Source organism: Ricinus communis, chromosome 1 (assembly GCF_019578655.1).
Source record: "Ricinus communis isolate WT05 ecotype wild-type chromosome 1, ASM1957865v1, whole genome shotgun sequence".
In the NCBI taxonomy this organism is placed as follows: domain Eukaryota; kingdom Viridiplantae; phylum Streptophyta; class Magnoliopsida; order Malpighiales; family Euphorbiaceae; genus Ricinus; species Ricinus communis.
Window position 1 is genome coordinate 11,090,818 of NC_063256.1, and position 21,130 is coordinate 11,111,947.

At 31.2% G+C, this 21,130-nt stretch overlaps 2 protein-coding genes across 3 annotated transcripts; one reads left to right on the forward strand and one right to left on the reverse strand.

Moving 5' to 3' along the window:
- The first annotated feature begins 339 nt into the window (after positions 1–339).
- On the forward strand, positions 340–2,548 carry LOC8261758 (zinc finger protein CONSTANS-LIKE 6). The gene is made up of 2 exons (XM_002533366.4): positions 340–1,583; positions 1,914–2,548. The coding sequence occupies exons 1-2, from the start codon at positions 537–539 to the stop codon at positions 2,157–2,159; spliced, it is 1,293 nt and encodes a 430-aa protein (XP_002533412.2). The 5' UTR covers positions 340–536; the 3' UTR covers positions 2,160–2,548.
- A 13,212-nt stretch (positions 2,549–15,760) lies between these two features.
- On the reverse strand, positions 15,761–20,603 carry LOC8268608 (NADH dehydrogenase [ubiquinone] 1 beta subcomplex subunit 10-B). Of its 2 annotated transcripts, none has more exons than XM_002533368.4 (3): positions 20,235–20,600; positions 20,108–20,148; positions 15,761–16,029 (listed from the first exon to the last, which is right to left on the reverse strand). In XM_002533368.4, exons 1-2 carry the CDS (start codon positions 20,521–20,523, stop codon positions 20,117–20,119), a joined length of 321 nt encoding a protein of 106 aa, XP_002533414.1. In that variant the 5' UTR covers positions 20,524–20,600; the 3' UTR covers positions 15,761–16,029; positions 20,108–20,116. The 2 variants fall into 2 exon arrangements, with proteins under 2 accessions (XP_002533414.1, XP_048235946.1); XM_048379989.1 differs by lacking the exon at positions 15,761–16,029 and adding an exon at positions 17,836–17,972 and having other exon boundaries at positions 20,235–20,603.
- Between the last annotated feature and the right edge of the window lie 527 nt (positions 20,604–21,130).

The window sequence follows — 21,130 nt, forward strand, 5'->3', positions numbered from 1 at the left end:
AAGCAACAGTGGGGGGACCAAAAACAAGAGCTTTAAATTTGTATCAGGAATTATTGAAATTTAGAGAGAGAAAACAACAAAAGGGTCTTGCTCAATTTTCATGTAGAGAGAGAATGGACCCCTTTGATAATCCAACTAGGTTCCACTAGGAATCCACTTCGTTAGACATCCAGCCAATAAGAATTCAGGGATTAGGATCATCTTCAATTCTTTAGCCAATCAACACTGAGATAAGACCATTCGTTGGGTCCCAAAAGGGGGGCAATCAGACCCTTGTAGCAACCCACCAAAAGTGCATGGGCTTATAATATGACCAACCTTGTGCAAAGAGTAAAAGCACGTTATTGTGGGTCATGTCCTTAACAAGGACTTGCTCTCTTAACAATAATTGTAACGAATTGGCCCTTTAAATAAATATAAGTCACCCCAATAGATCTTCTAACGGTCACTCCTTTGTTTCCATTAACTGCTCACTTCTCACCTTGGCTCGCTAATACTTCCTCTCCCTTTCTTTCCCAATTAGCCAATTCTCTTCAATGACCAACGATCGGAAAGCAGCAAATGCCCTGTCGGGGAAGACTGCTCGAGCCTGCGATGGCTGTTCGCGGAAAAGAGCACGGTGGTTTTGTGCTGCTGATGATGCTTTTCTTTGCCAAGCATGTGATGATTCAGTCCATTCCGCGAATCAGTTAGCAAGCAGACATGAAAGGGTCCGGCTAGAGACTGCTTCTTCCAAGATAAGAGGTTCGAGGAACACTGTTGATTCTGTTCCGGCGTGGCATCAAGGGTTCATTAGGAAGGCAAGGACTCCAAGGAATAGCAGTAACAAACAGCAACTTAAAGATGAAGATAAAGTATTAGTCATGAATCCACTACCTCTTGTTCCTGAAATTGGCGGTGAAGAAGAGGGTAATAGTACTTTTGCTGATGAAGATGACGATCGGTTGCTTTATAGGGTCCCTGTGTTTGATCCTTATGCTTCAGAATTATGTACTGATGATATGGTAACATGTGGTGAAGGAACTGAAATCACCATGGGAAATGAAGAGGGAAATATTGTTTTCGATGGTTATAATGGACAGGAAGGAACATGTGATGATTTGGACATTTTACCTGAGTTCTTTTCTTCAGACATGGATCTTGCTGAGTTTGCCGCAGATGTCGAGAACTTACTAGGAGTAAATGAGGATTCTCCTGATATCGAAGATTTATGTTTGCTCCATTGTAAAGAAGAAGAAGATGATCAGAAGTGTTTTTTTGATGATCAGGACAAAGTGGTGATGAAGGTTAAAGATGAACAAGAAGTTGAAGCATGTGATCATTTCGATCAAGCATTTGAAAGAGAATCATTGGATTGGAGTTTCAATTACGAGTCGCCGACAATAACTGCAGATGAAGTAGAAGAGAAGAAGAGAGTACCTGTGGCCATAAACAGCCAACAGAAGAAAGAAACGAAAAGTACTGCATCTTTATTGAGGCTAAACTATGAGGATGTTATTAATGCCTGGGCTAGCCAAGGTTCTCCTTGGACTTCAGGAAGCAGACCAGAACTGAATTCTGATGATTGCTGGCCTGATTGCATGGTATTTCTCTTTCTTTCTATCCATGCTTTCAGGATACTTTTTCTTCATAAGAATATGGTATTAGAGCCTTGTGCATGTATGTCTTTGCCCTATCCTTTCATGTGTACTTTGACCCTTGTATTTCGTTAATATTTTTAATAGTTTATACCTGTACAAAAATCTAAACCAAATCATTTGGGATTGTAAATGTGTAAAGTTATAAGATAAGTTTTAACAGTGGGGTGTTGATTCATCATAGTTGCTTTCTGCAATAAGAGGCTTTAGCCCGTTCTGTAATATAAGAAATTGGTCAATAGTTTTGAATGATATGTGATTTAATTGATGTTATAGGATATTTGCCTTAAGGATGGTCATCATCACCCATATGGAGGCATGGGAGGACACACAAGAGGAGGAAATGGGGCAAGAGAAGCAAGAGTTCTGAGGTACAAAGAGAAGCGAAGAACACGATTGTTCTCCAAGAAAATAAGGTACGAGGTGAGGAAATTGAATGCAGAAAAGAGGCCTAGAATGAAAGGGAGGTTCGTTAAGAGGACATCTTTCATGGGAAATGGTTTTCCTTACATGAATAAGTAAATAACGGTTAACTGCCATGCCATGTCTGCTTCTTTGTTGCTGGCTACATGCATGAGATGATCATATTGTAGGATTGCTAATTATGTTCAAAATAATTTTACTATAAAAGGAGAGTAACTTAGGCAGTTACTCCTTTCTTCTTTTCTTTTTTCCTGTCTTTGTCTTCATCTCTGACAGTATTTGTAATTAACTCTTTGGCAGAATGAAGATATCAATCTTAAAGAAGACAAAGATTTTAATAAATTCTTTTGTCTTAAAAATGTATTTTTCTTGACGCTAGATGTGTAAACTAATCTGTTGCACTTAGCAATTTTGATCATGTAATATTTCTATTCAGCAAACACATGATAATACAGTTGAACTGTATATATATATATATATATATGATAGATGATCCAGAAATCTCAGTTTTCTAGTAGAAGGACAAAGAGAAGGAAGAAGAGTCTTCTCATTCTATGAGTTTTTTCTATCTTTTCTAATTTTTCTGATTTACTTCTTAGAGACAGATTATGTACCAATTGAAGTCAGCTCAAATGGGACACCAATCTGTAATTACATGAAAAGAAATGAGGTCAATGCAAAAGCATTTGATCCAAATCAAAACCATTAAGCAAAAAGGAAAGAAAGAAAAACTATCAAGTACTTGTTCTTGTTGCACCCTTAATGAAATAGCTGGGTCCTATTTATTCTTACTGGGAAGATTACATTTTGGAGACATATAGAACATACAATTCTTTCAGAAGTATAAATAGAGAAACCAAAGTAGACCATAAACCTAATTATGCACATCATGTCCTTTGTCAGTTTATGATGACTATTAAGTGATTATGTTCATCTTCTTGAGCATTGTAGGGGCATCAATAAGACTATACTAGAAAATGTATGAATCTTTAAGGGATTTGTGCGTGAGATTAAAAAATTTTAAACAAGTCTACATTGAGCTAGATGAAGCTGGAAGTGAACTAAAAACATAAATGTTTGTCAATTATTTCCAGAGAATAGACAAATGTGCTTATACTTAATTAACATGTTTTAGTTTTAACTCTGTGAAGAGTGATTCATTATCAAATTTGAGTTTTCTCATTCATTAATTAACATAACAATTAATTAATCATCAACTTGACAAGAGTTTTACAAATTACTTCCCCCTATCTGTCATCATTTACCTTCATGTTGTTGAATTTGCTATTTAATGATCATAGGATTCTAGAAAATATTCAACAACCACATGATTGAATTTTCCAAATATCTCTTATCTACAAGTATACAATAGCATTTTTAAGTTTCAAATTGCATACTCCTTTGCTTTTCCTCCTTTGTGATTAATGATCTTTATGGCCTATAGAAATGCAATTAGAATATCTGAGGGAGATGTTTTCTTAAAAGAAAGAAAGAAAAGGAAAAAAGAAAACAATACCTTTCATTCTTTTTGATATTATTCTTATTTTTTAAAATTAAGCAAGGCCTAATGACAGATATTAATCTCAATAAAACAAAGAAGTGTTCTCTTCTAAACATCACACAAGCAATCATTACATAAGCCTTATATGGCTAAGAAATATTAGATCTCGGCCATTGTATTATGTGCATAAATTTGTACATGTTTCAAGAGATAACCAATGTTTCTCCACAAACACTCTCAAATTTCAAATTAGACTTAGAGCAAAACTTCTATAACAAAGAAGAATAGAAATTCCACATTGTGCGCTAGTAAGAAATTCTTTTATACTATGTTTGAATGAAATCCATAAAAAAATTTATTTCATTTGAGAAAAAGACACGAGAGAAAGTAAAATGGAAATAATAAAGTTGAAAAAAATATTTTAATATTATAGAATATATTGACTTACTAATGTGGAATGTGTTTGAAAATTCTACCTATTTTGTTAGAATTTAACTTAGCTGTAATTGATTCTACATAAATTTGATCATGTAAAATTTTAAATTAACTTTCAATTCATTCAAAGTATATAAACTTGAGATTTGCAAATAAATTTTATGAATTTCAACCAAACACAATGTTAGGTAATTATTATTTTAATTTTATTAATGCAAATAATTTTACAATGCTCTTTGAATAATGTATAAATTAATGGATTGTATGAGAGAATGGAAATTTATAATTTTGTGTGTTGAAAATATATAAACGTGAGAAAGTTTCTCAATTTACTAATGTAAAGTTATGATGGAAGATTTTCTTAATTTCTTGAGATTGTTTTCTTTTTTATTAATACCTGCGAATAAATAACTTTAAAATTTTGCAATATATACAAAGCATATATATAGATAGCCAGCTAGAAGATGCATGGTTGTCTATAGTAGAAAAATTTGGATGAAGCTGACAGCTGAATTGCATAAATGGGTTATTTATACTTTACAATAGAAGTTGACCTTTCATATATTATAACTCCAAGCCATTAATTACTCTTGCACTATGTATAGTTGTTACTTATTTGTTCTATTTTCCCGACGACCCACGACCTGGACAAGTTGGTTCTGTTATGGTGTTGGACCACCATTCCTGCAAGTGTCGATTCTGGAAGTGGACCAATTTGTATATAAAGAATAAAGGTCGTTTAAAGAAAAATCTTATTTATTCAATAGGGTGTAGATCATATCATAATGGTATTGATAAATATCTAGCTAAGTAGGAATCTCCTATGCTAGTTGTGACCAGTTTGCCTGTTACTTCACAAGATGCCTATATTGGTCAAAGGATGTGCATCCATGATAATCGAAAATATAGGACATCATGTTTCATTATGCCAAACTCAGAGATTACTCTTCATACCTGACTATACACATGATATGATGCTATAAATATTTTAGGGAACTTCCATCATTATGTAACTCAATTACAATCCTTTACATGATTTGTCTAAGCCATTGCTCATATACTGATTTAAGCATCAGAATGATTTTTCAAATATCACACCCGGGACATCTAATTTGTTCTTTTATGGACATTTGGAAGATAAAAATAAAGAGTATAATTAGCCATTTGTTCCTTATTGTATCAGATATGTTATAACTTAACTAAAATTTCAAGTTTGAATCTCAAGTATGCTTTTACATTAAAATTTTTAAAGTAGAATTTTGTCATTCGTAAAGATTTTGTCGTGCATATATTCTAAATTAATTCTAGATATATACTAAAGAAGAAAGCATTATTTTGGTTGACTATGGAGATGTTTTAGTTCGGGTGCGAACAGCAAACCAAGTCAAATATATTGAAAGATAGCAAGTAACAAAATTGGAACGCCACTCTAGCTTGGCTTGAGTAGCAATACAATGAGCAAAACTATTACAAGACCGAGAGCTATGTAAACCAAAAGAATGAACAAACTTGGAACTCAGGGATAAGACAGAGAATAATATTCTATAGTCTCCTCTGCCTCAAGGCAGTCCCACTGTCTATAGAATTAAACATTTGAGTAACCCTAAAGCATCACCTTCTAATATAACATTCAGCTAATCCATTTGTAAAGCCCAAATGAGACTACCTTTTAAAGCTACAAATTCCATTCCAGTAGCAATGGATCTTTCAGACCTGGAAACACTTTAGAATGATTGCTTAATAGTCTACCGGATTAATCATAAGCCATAAGTCCCATGATTCCAAACCGGTGCCGATCATCACATGCTCCATCAGAGTTAATCTTGATGGAGGAAAATGGTGGAGTCAGCCATTGAACAAATGAACCGGTGCCGATCATCACATGCTCCCTAAAGCATCACCTTTTATTAGAAACTTTTAAAAAATATACCAAAGTCAATAAGAAATTTTATTTTATGGTGTAAATATTTTTTTTAAGAAATAGGGTTTTTTAATTTTGAAAATTTCAGTTATTTTCCAATTATTTTTGGTTGTTCCTCAATTATTTTCAGTTTTTTTATTATTTTTTTTGTTATCGATTATTTTTAGCTGTTTGCAGTTGTTTTACTGAAAAAGAAAATGAAAATTTAACCAAAATAGTAAATTTGATAGAAGAAAGTTAAAAGAAACTTTAATTTTCTGATTTTTGTTTTTTTTTTTTTTTTTCTAATAAGATTCAATTCAAAAGCCCAACTCGGTACTTAGGGCAGCAGTCTATAGGGGATTACCAGCAGCTACTTCAAAACCTAAACATATAATGTAACATAATTACGTGAGGATTTAGTCATGATTTTAACGTAATTACGTTAGCTGCATTTTATAATTCATTTGATCTAAAAATTCATCATATCTGAGTGGTCGAAATGAGCAACTAGCCGGCTTGCATATATCATTTCTGCATCAAAAACACCCCTAAACCATTCACACAGTTTGGCCTAATAATTCCTTCCATTTATTTTTGGTAAAAACTCAGGTCCCAACAAATTCTGAAATTAACTAATTATAAGCTAACTATGTGAAACTATTCATACAAAAAAAGGTTTAAAAAAATAAGAAATTCTAGGACTAAAATATAGTGGTAAAAAGTTAAATTGGAGCTAAGTAAATTTTTACAGTATCTTACATATTAACATTTTTGGAATATTCTTTTTAAAAGGATTAAAAAAAGAAAAGACATATTCAGTGCTTGGCTTGGCTCATTTTTCCTTAACTTTCTATTTATTTCTTTTGGAAAAGATTTCCTAGAAGCGACGAATTGATTTGGGTTTCCAAGAGACTATTGTTTGGCAGCATTCTACAGTCTGTGCACTGACAATTACATGCCTTCAGCCATTGTCGAAGTTGCTCATTTCACGTAAGAATGAAGGACTCCACTTTCCCTTTATATATGTATCTATTGTCCCTAAAGATAAATAGCCCACTTTCTTTTTCCTTCTCTAATTTTTATTTTATATAACTTTTAACACCTTTGAAAATACTTTAACTTAAGATCCGGAGTTCACACTAACTAATCTAAAACATATTAAACAAAATACTTATGAGTCATAAACTACAATTTTTAATACAGATTTTGTACTTAAAGATTTAAATTAAGTTAGAAAAACTTTTTAATTTTAAAAATAATTAATTATTATAATAACTCTTTTAATTATGATTATACTAATTAATGCTTTAGAGTTTTTTTAAGCTTTTCTTATATTAAAGAAAAGTAAAGGAGAAGGCTAGTCCTTCTTTGTCCCACCTCTATCACTGAACACAATTCTATGTTGTTATTTCAAAACCATTTTTAGTAAATTTATATGTCCTCCACTCCTTTTTCACATTTTTATAATATTATGATTATGATATCTATTTTATAATGTTATGATTATGATACATGCATGCCCTTATAACCAAATCAGCTACTTAGTACTGATTTATTTAGAAAATTTTGTGAGTAGTGGATGTCTAACGATCTTATTTAATCAATCTTCTTCATGCATCAAGTAATGTAATTATATTTCCCCAAAAAAATAAATTTGTTCTCTCATTATTTAAATGGAAGGGGAGAAGGGGAGAAAGAAAATTAACATAGAATGCATGTGTATGAACAGAAAACAGACAAATAATGAACAGAATATGTATGCACATAAGCTTTGAGAAGGGGGAATCCGAATCCAAACACCAAAATGGAAGACAAATACTAAACCACAACTCACAATGTACTCATAGTCATGTCTACTGCCATTCCTCGTAACTCAAAACAAGTTGTATGTTTCTCTCTATATATATATATCTATCTTAAAGTTTTTTTATGAAAAAATATTATGAATTTAAAAAAAAAAAATAAGTTCCAGTAACTAATATATATTTAAAAATAATACTGTAAAATTATTAAAAAAGACAAAATTATGGCAAGTCTTTTTTTGTTGTTGCATATATTGTTTATCTACTCGAATGACCCATTAATTCTATGGTCATATCCTAATAAGACCAGATGAAGGCTATGCTTTTCTTGGAATTCTTACAGAGACAAAGACACGAACACATTACATAACATAATCTTCTCCATTTTCTCCGCGTCAAGAAACTAGCTAGGGTTCTGTTGCTAGTTTATACGAGGGAGATAGATCCTGGTAATAGACAGTAGACATTACCCGCTGGTGATTTAGTGGCCTTATGATAATACCCAAAAGGAAAATGATAAAAGAAAAGAAAGAAGACAGGCTTTTGCAACTTGTCTTAAACGAGGAAGTGAAAAAGGCTGGACAAAACTACAACTGTTCCTTTGAATAGGTCAGTATTTATCTGATGGGTAACAACATGGTGCGACTGACTGAATCACTGTCGATACAAGTGCATAGGGTTAAAAAGCTAGAGGTGTTTTTCTTTTTTCTTTTTTTAAATTCAAAATATAAAAAATAACTGCCTACTACATCAATATTACTCAAAATATCAAGTTCTACAATTTACTAAGTGAGACACCTTCTTTACCGTTAATTCTCAGCCTCTAATTTGCCATTTATGTCAAGGTTATGTAGATACTAAAACTAAAAGCTTTCTAAATTATACACAAACATTTTTTGGTGTCATTTTCAGGAATTCTGATGGGAAGATTGCGGATGGGGAGGCCAGAAAGGTCCTTCCTGCAGTTCAGCCCTCATGAGAGAAACCTTAGCCCTAGAAGAAGTTGTGCTCTTAGCTAGCTCAAAGAATTAGCCTCTCAGTTTATGTCAGAACTCTATTTGGATGAACAAATCAATCGAAGTTGCAAAAAGAATTATAAAATGAAGCTATTAAAATATCAGCTGGAATCGTAAAGATTACACACTCATTCTATATAACTTACTGGGTAATATTAAATCATAAAATATCAACTGGTACATACTGTCTGTGATTCCTGATATTCTAAATATCATATGGTTTCATTTTTCTTTCTTTTTTTTTTTCTAAATTTTCTCAGTTTCATTTTTCTGTTTTTGATTTTTATATTGAAAAAATTTTCAGTTTCTAGGTGAATTTTAAAATACTTTAGTTTATAATAATTTTTAATATTTTTATACATTTATTGAATAAAAAATTATAAAATTTAGAATAATTTACATAAAATGTTCTTTTTAAAGAAATTTACATAAAATATTTAGTATGCAAATTTAATTCAAATTTTATAATTTTTTTTTATATATACATAAAGGCATTAAAGAGGAATTATGTCACTGTAAACTACGATACTCTAGAATTAACCCAGTTTCAATCAATTGACTTATTCTTTTTCTCAAATTCTCAGATTAAACGTGTTTAATGAGTTGGTTAATCAAATTGGGCTTGTTATTATTTTATTTTATTTTATTTTCTTTCGGATCATTTTTCTATATTTCTGAATTAATTATCGACTTTTTAAAATATTAATTAATTGTCGATTTTAGTTAACCAAACTAATAATATTTAATTATTTGTTTTATTTGTTTTTTAAAGCTAACTGGGTCGGTTAAAAATAGTGATCACAGTTGGATTAATCCATCTTAATGCAAAGCACGCCTCCATATTAATTTATACAAAGTGTAGCTTGAGAACATCATATTGAGGAAAGAAGTATCACTAGTGAACAAAATAGAAATCAAGTTACCGCCCTGAAAAAGATTTTAATTTGTGGAAGATACAAACCCTAAAAGCCGAAATTAACATGGAAATATTCTTTTTACACCTCAGAAATACCAAAGAGAAGAGTTAACGACCATGGTAAAAACAATAAGACTAAATTCTATAATATGCTTTCGGCAAGCTTAAGAAATATAAATGGAGGCATTTTTTTTTTAATTCATCAAACTGCAATATCCATATGATCAATACTTTGAATCTAAAAAAAAGGATTTTAATCCTAGGAACTTTTCTATCATCATGTGGACCCATTTTATCAATTGAATTTTATTTTTGACACTTATATTGGTTACTACAGGTATTATTCAAACTCAATGAAAATTGTACAATTGGTTCAATTGAAATATACATTATCAAAACTAATATATTGTGAATAGTTGGATATATTGTGAGGTTTTGGAGCATCTCTGTACTCTTGGAAGATAGACATTATGATAACTTAAATTTGAAACTGTCAAAATGAGAAAAAACTCAAGGCCAAATCAATTTAGTATTTGCACCAATATTAGGCCAACCTCTTATTTTTGTCAATTATATCCTTGTTTTTGGGTGTTAATGTCAATTAGAAGCATCTCTTGTATTAAACTTTATTAAACATTTAGGATCATACATGCACGGAAGACTGACATTATCTTTTTCTTTTACAACAAATAAGGATACTTAACAAGGGAAAGGAAAATGGAAAATGAGACTAAAAAGGAAAATTTAAAAGTTAATTGAGATGAATTTGAAATTAACTGAATAAAGAGATGTGAAGGGAGAAAGTATTATTTATTTATTATATTTGAAAATTAAAAAAAAAAAAGAGAGAGATAAAAATATTTTATTATTTTTATCAATGAAATATTTTTTTGACTTATATATTTGAGATTAATTTAAAATCTTTTAACACAGATGCCTATTAAACTCGTCCCAGTGTTGACGAAATATTTGTTCAACACTTGTTGCCCATTCCATGCATGCCTTTGACTTAGTCAAATTCGGGTGTAAAAGAGCTAAAAGTGGAAAGTAATGGGCATATGCGTCAAAGTTTAATTTTAACTTTTTGACTATGTCTCAGGTGCCAAATGACGTTTGTCTTGTCGAGGAATGCGTCAAAGTTCATTATTTCCCGGAGACTCTCTTTGGATACAATTTTATTTTGTATAATTAGTTCACTTCATTTTTTAATTTTTAATAGAAATCTCTCTTTCCAATTATAAAAGTGAGTCAATTTGCAAAAGGATGAGTGTCCAAGAAAGAGTTTGGCTAGCATTCCTCCTCTCAATCAATTGTAAACGTCAACAAAATTTATGAATAACTATAGTTAAATGACACATCTTCGCTCCATGATTAAATAGTAGCAAGATTCTGATTAAGATATGCAGAAATGATTATTTAAAGGGAAAGATAAACAGTTAAATAATTAGAACTAATTGTAAACAAGAAACATAAATCTAAGCATAACAATAATGTAAAATGAAATGTTAATGTGCAATTTTAAAGACGCAATTATTAATTTAAAAGTATGTAGATAAAATGATAAGAGTTTCTTATAATTTAATTAAGATATCGAGTTCGAACTTTAGATATGAAACAATTTTAAAATTTTTGAAAAAAATATTTTGCCACCTGTAGCTAGATTAATTCTAGTATAAAATGCAATAAAAAGACAATCATGATGCTTTGTATGTATTCTAATTTGGCAACCTGTGATTTCATATCAAAAGTTAGTATAAATCCAGCAATAGGATTGCAGAAATTTGAATACAAACAAAAGCCACTCAGGCCTTATATGACTAACTTCATGACCAAAAGAAAATCAAAGATTCCATGCATATGTTCCCGTCCAAGCTAAGGAGTTTATATATAGAATTCTCGCTCTTATGAGATTCTGAGTTTATATTAAAGCAAGAAAAAAGAAAAGAGCGAAGGGAGGAAGCTTATGGTCCTCTCTAGAGATATATATATATATACATATATAAATTGCAGGGCCAACCCAAAGGAGCTCCTTTCAGTCCAATATGGAGGGCTTAGAAGCGGCAAAGAGCTGCCATCTCATGCATTAAGGCAATACTTGACAAGTTTTTCACAGTGAAAATCTCAAGTTTGGCCTGGTGCATGGTGTGGGAGCAACTCCTTCCCTCCTTCCCCCACCCATTGGACTGAAGGGAGCTCCTTCTTTCATTTTGCCTGTTTTGCATATCCACATAATAATAAAGTCATGCACCCTGCAAAACTCAAACCCTAGCTAGGTGAGTTTTGAATTTCTGCAGCTTGTGTTCATTGCTTTATTAACTTGCTGTTCTTCTTGCTCTTTTGGCAGGCAGACTGTGAAGAAGAGATCGTAATTATAACGAGCGTGTGAAGGATCAACGATATGGGAGCACGATACAGGAAGGCTAATTTTGACTAAAGTCCTGCATCAGTTTCCTTAAATGTTTCTTGACCTGGAATTAATCATTATCTGTAACCTTTTTCTTCTCTTGATCCTTGCTCTTGAAAGAGTAAAAAGAAAAAGGAATATGTATAGGCATGATATGAAATGCTAGTGATTAACATTATTGTAATGAAAAATTCTATATCTTTGTGAACAAGCATGCACCTCGGAGCTTCACCATATAACATCACTACATATGAAGAGGCAGAGAAATTACTTGCACAAACCTCTACCTAATTAGGTTCCAACTTAGGAGATTTTGTCGCCATCCTCTGAAACATCACCTCTGAAAATGCTATAAGGTGTCCACGAGAGGTAATTTATTATTATTATTATTATTATTATTTAGCTTCCTGCCAAAATAGATGTATATATGTAGCTTATATAATATATTTTATTGTTATAATATAATCAAAGTTATTTTAAAGACTAAACATATACCAAAGCACAGGATATTTCAATATTTGGACAATCCCCTTTTCATTTTTCTCACCTAACATGATCTCGTATGGGAAAAATATTAGATAGACTAAATATACCACATCATTCGTAAATTAAATCAATTATATATTGACATGTGCCTTTATTTATTAATTGTAGCATTTTCATTAGTTGATATATTTATTACTAATAACAACTCATGATTAAAATTCAATCAAAGAAAATGTTACAATTAATAAATAAAGCCATATATTAGTATGTATTGATTTAATTTATGGATTATATGGTGGACTGAGTCTGTCTATGAATTTCTCCACGTATCAATTAGATTTTGTCTTGCATGTGTTTTACTCTATTATATATAGATTTTCCTTAAACAAATGTAGGTCAAATCCATATTTATATTTTTAAATTTTAATCATTTAGTCAATTTAATATTTTAATTTTTGAATAAATAGATATTTAAATTTATTTTTAATAATATTTTAATATTTTTTATATGTATTTTCATTATATACGTCCATGTGTATTGTATGAAGATGTTTAAATATTATAAAAAATTAAAATTCATTTGTCTTTTATATTAAAATAAAAATTAAATGTGATTAGAAATATTTAAAAAAATTCAAATGTATATCAAGTTAAATCGAAAGTTAAAATATTAACCTAACTAATATATACAAATTGATTTAAATTACTTTTATATATATATATATATATAATAAAGCTCCATTTAGAATTTTTCCTTATCATGGGATAGTTGTATAATGGACAGGAGAACTGAGTTACGCTTTTGTATTTATCCGTTAATCTAGAAAGGCCGAATAAATATGGTTGGTGCCTCTTCTCATGGCACACAAAATCATTTGACCTCTAAATATTAAGTTGAAATTATAGACACTTCTTGCAGACTTGATGATTTTCAAGCACTTTAACTTCGAATTTGATGTTATGGACACTCCATTTTACAAATTAATATTATTATTATTTGTCTAAGGAACGATTATAAGTGTTGCATTTTCTTTGTTGTTTTATATTAATTAACAATTTAGTAATCAATATTCATATAAATTACACGTTCAATCAAGTAAAAAGACACAACTAAGCATCCCAAATAGGAGTTTTCATTTGCTTCACAAAAATAGGTAATTCTTTATTTTTCTTTAGCGAGTCATACATCGAGAAAATTAAAATCAACGACCCAGAAATGTGTTTAGGGTTTACCCCTTTGTGTCCATACGCAGAGCCTTTCAGTTGAGCAAGGAATGGACTATGGCGTCTCAAGGTGATAATCTAAAAGCTCCGGGAGGAGTGTTCTCTCACAGTTATCAAGCTTGGTGCCCTCCTGCCCCTGGCTTCTTTAAGTTCAATTCTGATGCTGCTTTTGATGCTCTTAAGGGAATTGTTGCCATTGCTGTTGTATGTCGAAAGACTCTAATGGCCAGTTGAAGGATGGGTGCTCCAGAATTGTCAAGGCTTCTTCTCCTTTGGCTGCGAAGGCATTGGCCTTTAAGGAGGCTCTCACTTTGGCTAAAACTACTTATTCTCTTGCAAGCATCTTTGAGACAGACTCTTTAATCCTGTTTAATGCCCTTAAAGGTCCCTAGTTCAAGCCCTTGGAAAATTGATCCTATTGTTAGAGACTGTCTTTTCCTTTTGACACAAATACCTCGATGTTCTTTCTTTTTTGTTAGAAGATGTTGTATCAGAGTTGCGAAAACAACTTTGAATGGTTGTATTCCCTGTTGTTGGGTGGCTCCCCCACCTCCTTTCTTGTTGAACATTATTCTTTTTTATCTTAATGCTTCTTCCTTTTAATTGATAAAAAAAAAAAAAGTGTTTACTGATAATTTTTTAACATTCATAAATGAAAGAGATTTTTACATAACTATAGAAAAGCCATAGCAAAATAATTTTTTATAGTCAATTTCTTATTTTTTATGATCTATTTCAAAAAAACTTATGATATTTTTCAAAAAAAAAAATATGTTTTTATATTTTTTTTAAACTGCACCGTGGTATCTTTTGATATTATGTTAATATCCTTTTAGTATATCTTTATTACCATTAAATGACTTTTTTAATTTTACTTTTAATATCTTTATGTATTTTAAACAACACTTAGTATATTGTTTGAAACACACACATATTCATGTCATCAAAACACTAGTTACTATAAGAAAACATGTAAAATTATTCAATTTATGAATACTTAAACATAAAGATATAAAATAAACAATAGTTCAACCTCATTTAACTAATTTCACACTGATACAAGTTAAAATAATATTCTTTTTATATATTATAGATACATTTTAATATCTTTTTCATATGAAATTCTCAAAAAAAATTTATAATAATCCAAATAAAAATAATAAATTTTTGATATTTTTTAAATATACTTTTAGTATCTCTTTTTTTATAAATTGTTTTTAAAAATAAAAAATATAAAATAAAAATTGAATTTACGATAATACAAATAAAGATAAATATCATTTTGATATCTTTCAGTATCTTCTTTAGAATGAGATTCTAAAAAAAAAAAAATCATAATAATACAAGTTAAAATAAATAAATTTTTAATATTTTTAAATATATTTACAAAATTAAAAAAATTATATAATATAAAACTAAATTCACAATAATATAAATTAAAAAAAAATAATATCTTTTAATATTTTTCTTCTACCAATATTAAAAAAAAAAACGGATAAATTAAAATTAAAAAACAAATGCGTAAAAAAAAGTTTTTTAACGATAAAAATATTTTTTTTTTTCTGAAAGGTAAGTGGTGCGTCATTCTTCTTTTAAAAGAAACCACCTAGATTTACTGATGTGCTAACCATAGCCAATTAGAAGTACTGACCAATTTTCATTTTTCTGTGCGTCTGCGTGCCCACTTAAGGCGGGCATGATTAGGAAACAGAAAATTTACAAAATTGTCAATTTTCATCAGAGGTCAATTTTTAATGATAGATGACAACTGGGCCCATTTTTAAGCCACCAATCCCACCGCCGCCCATGAATTCATATCCATACATCATACGACATGCTTCATAACGTAAATGTTCAAACCAATTATTGACAAGGCAGAGAATTTGTGTGAGGTTGGAATCTTACCAGGGCCCTCCAACCCCAAATTACAAGAAAAAAAAAATTCAATGTCCAAATCAGCAATTTCTGATGGCACAAAATCGTAATCCATTACACTTGAACAAAAGCAAGCAATGACAGGAAACTTATTTCATTATCTTGAGTTACTTCCATTCATTAGCCCTGTCCAAATCACAAAGAGTTATTTTTCACTGTCAATAACCAAAAGGATTTCAATTTCCAAAAGCCAGTAATTTATGGCTCGTGCACATGAGAAGAAAAACTATGTATGATAGGCAAATCCTAATAAAGGAACATAGTAACAGCAAAGCATCAAATTAGTACAAACACGTGCCCCATCTTCCCTTCACTTCCAGTGTAAATCCCCTTCTAATTTCAGTCACCTGCACCAAGGGAAAAATCTTAAGGATATCCTCTACAGTGTAAATTATGTTTTTCTAAATGCTCTGATGTAGCAATCGGTATGATAATCTATCTCAAGATGAAGACTGTGTGTGTGTGTGTGTATAATATATATATTAATCTTATCTATTTCCTTGCTATGATTTATCACAACCAATTTATTATGCCATTTCACATCCAAATGGCTGCATCAAACTCACAGGATATAATAAAATAGAAAATGGAAAGAAAGCGACTCCTTGAAATATAATTAAAAAAGAAAAAAAGTAACTTATCATAGAAAAGAACATATCAAGTGGAGTCTCCTCTATCAGAGGTGATCTTAGAAAACAATATTATTGATTACCTATAGCAGTGGAACTGCACAATATAGAATCTTAGAATCTTATTATTCTTGATTCTGAAAACTACTTTTTTATTTAGATCCTACTCAAACTCCACGTAATCATATTCCTATCTGACTACTCATAAATAGGATCAAATACAATCAAGAGGCTACTCAACCTTTACTAATTTTTTGTTTTAACCATTAAAGGAATAAGTAACTCTGCCCTAGTGCCTTCTACAATTACCAAATACCAACTATTAAGGTATATTTTTCAATTATTTGTTTTACATTCCCTGGACTGAACTAATTCTTACTGCTCAATTTCTCTTCTAATTTGCTCTGTCATTAGGAGCTGATCATTAGAAACTTCTGAACGATGAGATCGGGATCCTACAAACAATGACTCCTATATTAAAATGGCAGTGTATATTAGGGAGTAAAAACTCCACCAGCTAATTTAGTTACTTCCAAACCAAACCACCTTCTCAAAACATACACAGATCTGTGCTGAATGTTATTTCAAACCTATTCTACTTCAATAATAGGATATTGATATGATCTGTTATCTCCCACTCTATGCTATACTTCAAATATTAATGATACTACAGATGACCCTTACAAATCAGGAGCATTGTGCACAAGGGGTTCCCTTCTTTGGTGAAGTATTCAGTTCATGAGAGCTAACAGACACAAGAAACTCAAATAGGGAAGCAAATCATCATGCAGAGGACCCCCTTTTAGATCTAATTTTCAAGGCTAAAGTGTAATCTAATCCACAATTTTGTGCTTTTCACTATCCACCTTTAGGCCCTTTACCACCTCACAAATTTTTCATTTTGCTTTTCCATCTACTGACAAATAACACTAAATAGAATTCCCCTCAATGAAGATGATAGTGATTCAAACATAGCCTAGTCAGTATGACTTATAATAGCTACAAAATTGATTCCTACTTAGAACAATTCAAAATTTCATATACAGAATAAGACCAATAAAGGCCACCACATAAAGGTCGAATATTAACAAGCTAAAGTGGTATTCGACCCACATTATGTGCCTTGTGCTTTCTAAATATAGGGCCTAACAAGTGCCTTGGCTCCCATAAGATCCCCAACAAAGAAACTCAATATAGAAGTAATTAGAAGTAGTTATACCTAAAATACGGATACTGATTGGAACGGAAATTGAGGGAGAGGAGGTCGACAACATTGTTTGAGATTGTTTAAGAAAATTAAAGTGTTTCCACATATCCTCTCATGCACTATAATTAAAAAATATATATACATATATTTCATTCCATAGATTAAGGCATAAAGGATGGATAGGAATAGGGATGCCATACTTTTTTTTATTGTAAAGCCACTTACCATCTTATTGATATTTAAACAGATGTACAAGGTATTTCTATTATAATTTCACAATGACATGTTATTCTTTCATTTCTCTTCCACCTTCTAGAAGAAGTTGGGCCATCACTACTGCTATTACAATAACATCCTTCGAGGTCATGTTAGGCGTGAATCATTTGTTTCCTTTGGCTGGATGCATATTTTTTCTTCCACTTCCGCAACCACCAATACTTCCCTTTCATTAGGCCTACATCAACTAAAATCACTTTAAACGTTTACTCCACTCACTTAATTTGATTTTCTTACCACGAAAATTTTAAATCAAGGAGAAAACTTCTAGGCTTGTTGACACTTTCTAACCAGAAAATTCTTTTATCAAAAACAGCATCATTAACCATAAGATAAAAGCAAGAAGCCTCTCGAACTCAATTTGAACATCATAAAGCTAGGTCTTCAATCTTGTTTTTGTTTTATACCAGTAAGTGAAATTAATTAATAAATATCAACTGTCAGCTCTCCAGCTTTATTTGATGCATTTTATTTGTTAGCAACATTTGTTAAATTCCAATCAACTTCTTGAATAATTACCTATTGTGTTCAACAATTTTTACAGCACCACAAACATGTTATGGCCATGGCAGCCCCATTTAAATGCAACCATTGCTGCAACTGTGATATAAATCCATGTTAGTAAATACTAAAAAGGTTATTCAAATTTCCTACAACTTGTTTTGACAACAAAATAGTAAGAAAAGCAATAGAGTAAAACAATCAAAGAAATAAAGTAAAATAATCATCAAATCATATAAATTATTAAAAATGGAGACATGACATTTCAGATTCTTACAATGTAAAACAATTATTTTTAGGACCCTTGAATCTTTAAACTTATTAATCCTATGAAAGAATAAAAATACTAATAAAAACCAAAGAAAATCAGCAAGAAGTCACAAAATATATCACCATATATTTTGGTCCTCATAGTGCCTCAAGCAAGCACATCTAAGTGAAAATGCACTATACTTCAGCTACTAAATAGCACTTTTAATGACAATGGATCTAAGAAGAAGCATTTAAGTGCAAGTTACAATTTCAATGGTCCTGGAATATTAAGATCCAGTAGTTCTACAAAGGAAGGAGATATTCACTAAATGCGCAGCTAAAATGCAGAGTCTCCATTACTCTTTCAAATCTTATCTTGGAGGTTATGAATCAAGAGAAACACTTTTTAGAACATTTTAAGAGCACAGCTTAGGACTCCTTTCTAGTAAGGGGATTTTTTTTAATTTTTCTTTTCAAAATCTATTGCTTGTGTGCTTATCATATCTCTTGATGAATGTCATACACCACATGCTATAACAATACCGATAACTTATTATAACGGCAGGCTCATCTCACTTATAATCTATTCACTTTTTTAAGCACTCAAAGCAATCAGATCTCAAAATTCAAAAATTATTCACATCAAACAACCAGACGCTCTAGTAGTCTAGTTATTAATACGGCCATATAATGGCCAAATAAAAACCCAAGCCATTGTAAAGCTAGAAATTATAGGTCTTCCATCCTTATCCAGTATGATTAAGATATCCAAATGTAGAAGGAAGAAAATGGAGAACCCAACTACCCAAGTGGTAATGAAGATCTTATCCATGATAATAGTTGTTCAGCTCATCAATATCCATATTAGTTACCTCAAGGCTCAAACACAACAGGCTGTACTATCAGGCAATATTTGGTATAAGAGACCAGCAGGCTAATCTCATTCAACCGCATTCACTGTATCATGAGACATGACAGAGGGGTTATCAATTCAATCTACTTTTCTAGAACTCTCTCCCTGATGCTAAAATACACACTCCAAAACTGCAATAATGTCCCCTCCCCCTATGGACTTAAGCTTGTCAAATGACTTGACTTTTCCTTGTACCAAACATCAGACAACACAGTCTATATTTCCTGTCCGCCATATCTATTATGCCATATCTTTTTCTATATCTTCTAGTCTCTAACACCATACGCAACATGAAGAACACCATCCATCCTTTACCTCTCAATGAAGATATGAGGGAGAACGTCAATTACCCCAGTAGTCCTAGTCATATATGATGGATACTAAGTCTTGTACATATCAATCAATACTCTGCCATACTCTCAGTTTAACATTTTTAAGGAGGTCAAATATCTAACTAATCATATAATTTCTCCAACTAAATGAGATTTAAAAAACTTGTGCACATAGATTTTATTATTTTCAACCAATCTCAAATTTATACTAAATTTAAATTTATGCTCATTTCATCTAAGTTGAGCAGGATATCAATACAAACACGAAAAAGAAAATTGTAACAGACATTATATTACTAAAAGTATAAGGGATACCTCAAGAATTCATTCAGACTCAGCTACCTCCACCTTAGGACCTAATTCACAAAATTATTCAATAAATCAATTAATAAACAAAACAAGATACTTCATTATCCACTTTGAAAAATTTGATAAAATTTACCGTGGAGGGAGGGAGGGCGTTGGTCTTTGCCCCAACCAATACCACGAGTGGAATCGAGATACTGTTGAACAAGATGACGACATTTCTGGAGATGATTAACGCCTTCGATGCGATAACACCATCTCAGCTTCTCTCTTAAGATCTTCGATTTTTCAATTTGGATCCATTTTTCTCTCACTATATGCTCCCTCATTTCAAGCATCGCCACCGGGTCTTTGTACGGGTCCGACGGATCGAAGTCATCCGGACCCGTCTCCTCGAACTCTGCTACTCCCTTCTTCCTCCCCATTCTCGCTGTTTCTCGCTCACCGGCTTCACCTTTGCTAACCTTCGCTTTGTTAGCTAATGTGTCAGTGAACTTGAGATTTCTGGATGTTGGACTCGGGTCTGGGACTTGGGCTGGGCTTGGTCACTGGGCCTTAAAATATCTTGTAACTGAAAGCATCTGTAGTTCTTTATTAGGGTTAAAAGAGACCTTTTCTTTTTTGAGAAAAAAAAGTTCAGGCATTTTCAGATTATGTAAATTTTAAATTTTTACAAACTTTTGTCGTTTGTTTTTTAAAATAATCCATTGACAGACAGTCTAATCAGAAAATTTCATTTCTAATTAAATCATTAATATGTTTCAAGAAATGTATAATTTGTGATCTATCATTTTGGAGAAAAATATTGTCTCATAAGTTAATCATGAGAAATAAAATTAAAAAATAAACTATTTGTTCTTACTGCATCACATTAAAATCATGCTCTTCAACTATATTAGGACTGTATATAGCAAACTATAATCATTCATTTATTAAGTATTCATCAAAAACACATATCTCTTATTTAACCCATTATATGATAACAAAAATAGGAAAAAGAGATACTGGAGCAACACTAAATAAATTTCAATA